This window comes from Schistosoma mansoni (genome assembly GCF_000237925.1).
Source record: "Schistosoma mansoni, WGS project CABG00000000 data, supercontig 1732, strain Puerto Rico, whole genome shotgun sequence".
NCBI classification, from domain to species: domain Eukaryota; kingdom Metazoa; phylum Platyhelminthes; class Trematoda; order Strigeidida; family Schistosomatidae; genus Schistosoma; species Schistosoma mansoni.
The window spans coordinates 1-4104 of record NW_017386700.1 but is presented as its reverse complement, the minus strand read 5'-3'; the positions used below and the strand labels follow the sequence as shown (position 1 = coordinate 4104).

The 4104-nt window shown below is 36.7% G+C and overlaps 1 protein-coding gene across 1 annotated transcript; it reads left to right on the top strand.

Annotated features, from left to right (window-relative positions):
- Nucleotides 1-3308: 3308 nt before the first annotated feature.
- Nucleotides 3309-3569, top strand: Smp_172720 (hypothetical protein; the record flags this gene model as incomplete). Its single annotated transcript, XM_018792069.1, has 1 exon — nt 3309-3569. The coding sequence occupies one exon, from the start codon at nt 3309-3311 to the stop codon at nt 3567-3569; it is 261 nt and encodes an 86-aa protein (XP_018644393.1).
- Between the last annotated feature and the right edge of the window lie 535 nt (nt 3570-4104).

Below are 4104 nucleotides of genomic sequence, written 5' to 3'. Positions count from 1 at the left end.
TTGTATCACGAACTGACCTTAGTTAGACAACTGGTTTAGAGTCAACGTTCAACAATCTTTATAAATCCTAACACAAATATTAAGTGGTTTTTTAAAAAAATTTGACGTGTATTTAGTTTCTAAAAGTGCATTTAACAGGTTGGGACGGTAAAGGGAATGTCCTTGTCACATTACTTAGTAATTATCATTCTAAATAAATATTTATTGTTTTCCCCACGTTTTGATTTCTATGTGTATGATGGTGAGCTAAGATGGTGGTTAAAGGAAATCAACAGGAAACCACCATCTTATCTCAACATAGTGCACTCAATGTCGAGTCACCTAGACTGATGGCCACATTGAAACTTGGTCGATAGGATTCTGTCTGCACTAAGAAGAACTTGATATACATGACATTGATTACTACTCAGTGATCAATCAATTGTAAATGGTAGTAAGTGTTCACTACCTGCGAGTTCAAAACTGGGTCAAAATATTTGTTTAATGATCTATATTCAATGGTTCTTCAGAGATTATCCATGTTTGTTCAACTTTATCTGAATTTTTGTTCAGAAATTTACTTACTTGCACTTGTTACCTCTCGTGGAGGAGCATAGGCCGTCCACTACCATTCTCCATCGAACTCTGTCCCGGGCATACCTCTTCAGTTGCTATTTATTCTTTTAATGTCTGCTTCAAATTTCCGGCTCGATGTGTTCTTTGGCCTTCCTCTTTTTCGTTTTCCCTCAGGATTACAAGTTAGCGCTTGCCTCATGATGCAGTTTGATGATTTCCGTAATGTATATTCTATCAATCTCCAGTGTCTTTTCTTAACTTCTTCCTCAAGTGGAAGCTAGTTCGTTCTCTCACACAGTAGGCTGTTGCTGATAGTATCCGACCGACAGACATTGAGTATCTTGCGTAGAGAATAGTTTATAAATACTTGTACTTTTTGATGATAGTTGTGGTAGTTCTGTTAGTTTTCGCTCTGTACAGTAAAACTGTCTTGACACTTGTATTGAAGATGCCGACTTCGATCCTGGCTGACAGATGTTTTGAGATCCACATGTTCTTCAGTTATCGAAATGCTGACCCTGTTTTGTCAATCCTTGCCTATATGTCTACGTCAGACCCTCCTCGTTCATCGATGATGCAGCTGACTAGCCACGTGAAAGTCTCCACCTCTTCCAGAGTTTCTGCATCATGTGCGATTGGATTGGTGCTCGTTGTGTTGTATGTGAGGATCTTGGTTTTCTCCTTGCTTATGTTGAGGCCTACTGCTGCAGAGGCTTCTACTACACTGATTTTCTTCATCTGCACTTCTTCGTGTGTATGGGATGGAAGTGCAAATTGTCTAGTTGCATCCAATCTGTCCATTGTATTCCGTGCTTCCCTTGATATGTAGATGTCTTCATAATCCATTCGATCATCAGAAGAATGAGAAAGTGAGAGGGTGTTGGGGATGTTAAATCCTCATTCGGTAAATGACTTATTTTTGTCATTTTATTTTGAAAATTTGAATTTTGCCGTTTTCGCGCCAAAAGCGCTCCTTCACCTTCGAGTCGTATTTCCCACTTGGAAACATCTTAAACGCTATTGGTCTATTTTATCATTTAGTGTGCTATTTTGTAATGGTTCTCAAGGACAATTTTATGCTGTATATATACGTTTGATTTCTTCCTGCTGCGATTGCTTGTGCTTCTGGCTGCTTACGGAATATATCTTCTCCACTTCCAACTTGGACTTCTCACTCTAGTTAGCTGGTTCTGGGACACGTCAGAATATCTAGCTTATTGGTCTCTGGTCGCAAGTCTTTGTTCCGTTCTTTGACTAAGTAAATTCGAAACCGCTTCAGACATAACAGAGGGTAAGCAGTCTTGTCTGACACCGGTCTTCATTGGTATTGCATCAGTCAGCTGTCCTCTATGCACGACTGTACACTGTAGTACGTCGTATGAATTCTGGATATTGTTGATGGTTTTCTCAGGTACACCATAGTATCTGTAAAGGTTGCATAAGGTTTCCCTAACCACATTGTCGAACGCCTTCTCATATTCAAGGAAGTCTGTGTATAGTGACGAGTCCCACTCAGCTTACTGTCCAACGATGATCCATAGTTTCCCGATTTGGTCTGTGTACAGCCGATCCTTACGGTATCCAAAGTGATTCTTTGACTCCTTTCAAGTTGTCCACCTTAGTAGTTTCCTCTTCTTTGAATAGACCTTGTAAGGCTTGTAACCTGTTGTTGAGAGCTATCTTGAATCCTCCGAGTTTGTCTTTATCTCGAAGGAAGACTGTGTTAAACCTTTGTACTTCTGTTTGTACAGTTGTTCAGTACTTATTTAGCTTCAGTTTGATATTGGCAACCACCAAGTGTACCTTTGTTTAAATAAAAGATATTTTTGGCGTTCAACTGTATACACTGAGCTGAATGTCCCTCAACAGATATACCTACTTGTGTGATGTGTGGGTGAAAATGATAATGATCGCTTGTCTGCTTAATCAGACATGTTGATAGTCTGACATGTGTCAGATGAGTTATATATTCCCCTTGCCTTATCATTTATTATTATTGATTGACTGTCCATTTGTTGTTGGATTGTGTCGGGTTTTGGTGTGGAAATATATTCATGTTCATTCAGGCTAATCACGTGTTCCTGACCTGAGTTGTGCTGAAGTCCTGTAGAGTAGATACTGGGAAGTAATCTAGTGTCGATATTTGTCTAAGGTAAATTAACGTCTTAATCGTGTAAAAAGGAAAAGGACCGTCATAACATTGTGTTTATTTTTGCGATTTAACATTTGCCAGGTTCTGGTGTCATTTGGTGATTAATAAAAATATAGTCTTAAACATGTTTTCTATTATTAAGAACATTACAACTATTGGATGCCTGAACTTAGATGTACATTGTATATTCAATGAAGATTTAGACCCTAGCTGCTATCGTTTTAGAACTCATAATTTAGTCCATTTGGCTTTTAGAACTATTTTGACCTATTCTTACTGAGTTAAGGTTAAACTCAAACTGTTGAGACCTAGATTTAAAAGTATATGTTTCATGTATTTCACTTCTGGCCATTAACTATTTGTAATTCATCAAGTTGATTTACAGATATTTCCATTATTCTAACGAGTCATTTTCTTGCCTGTTATCTTTACACAGACCCTGAACAGTTTATATTCAAAACGTGTCCCACTACTTGATATTGCTGTTGTACAGTGGTCAGAATGTTGTATATTGTTACTAGAAGTTATAAGTGGATTGATTAACATCTCTGATGCTAATGATAAGCACGTATTTGATGTCCACTTGCCTAATTCAGTGATAATGAACAGTAATATTATTAAACGTGCAAAATCTAATGAAATTTGGTCTATTCTTGCATTTCGGTTAATGTTATTCTTATATTTTCGACGACCCGGTATATCATACTTATTTCATTCAGACGTGACCCGACAACTGGTGTGTTATCCATGTCCTGTAATAAATAAATCTACAAATGTATATTCTTTGACTGAGAAATTTGGACTTGCAAATTTGAAAAACTCCAATTTTGCTCAACCAGAAGTGAGTTTTAAACATGAATAACAATTTGTTGAACATAAGAATTTACATAACATAACATACTCTAAGCTTTCATTCATGACTACAGTTTATTATATTTTGGGACGGAAATGTTCAAACTTAGTTTTTATCTAGTAGACAATTTCTGTTGGGAAACATTTCTATGTCAAATAAATCACATGGAATTGAGATAATTTATTGATTGATCGGTCTACAAAATGGTAAAAGATATTTGCGATACTATCGAACAATCCCCTCCATTGATTTCTTCCTCATTATAAGTGTATTTTCATGCACTTGGTTGCCTATTTTTTCTCCAATAATTTGGAGAAGTATCACTTACATCTATTTGTTTGGATTCTTCTGTTTAACAGACTAGAGAAACAAAATTATATTTACGATTTCACATTACTGGTTTTAGCTCTTCTGATCAACGTGAGCAATGAATGTCTGAATTGTGTAAACTTCGATGTATTTCGTTTATCAAGTGTAAAAGTTTATGTACGCGCCTCTGATCCACACTGTTTTTTAAAGGGGTATTAGTATTACTACTTCATTG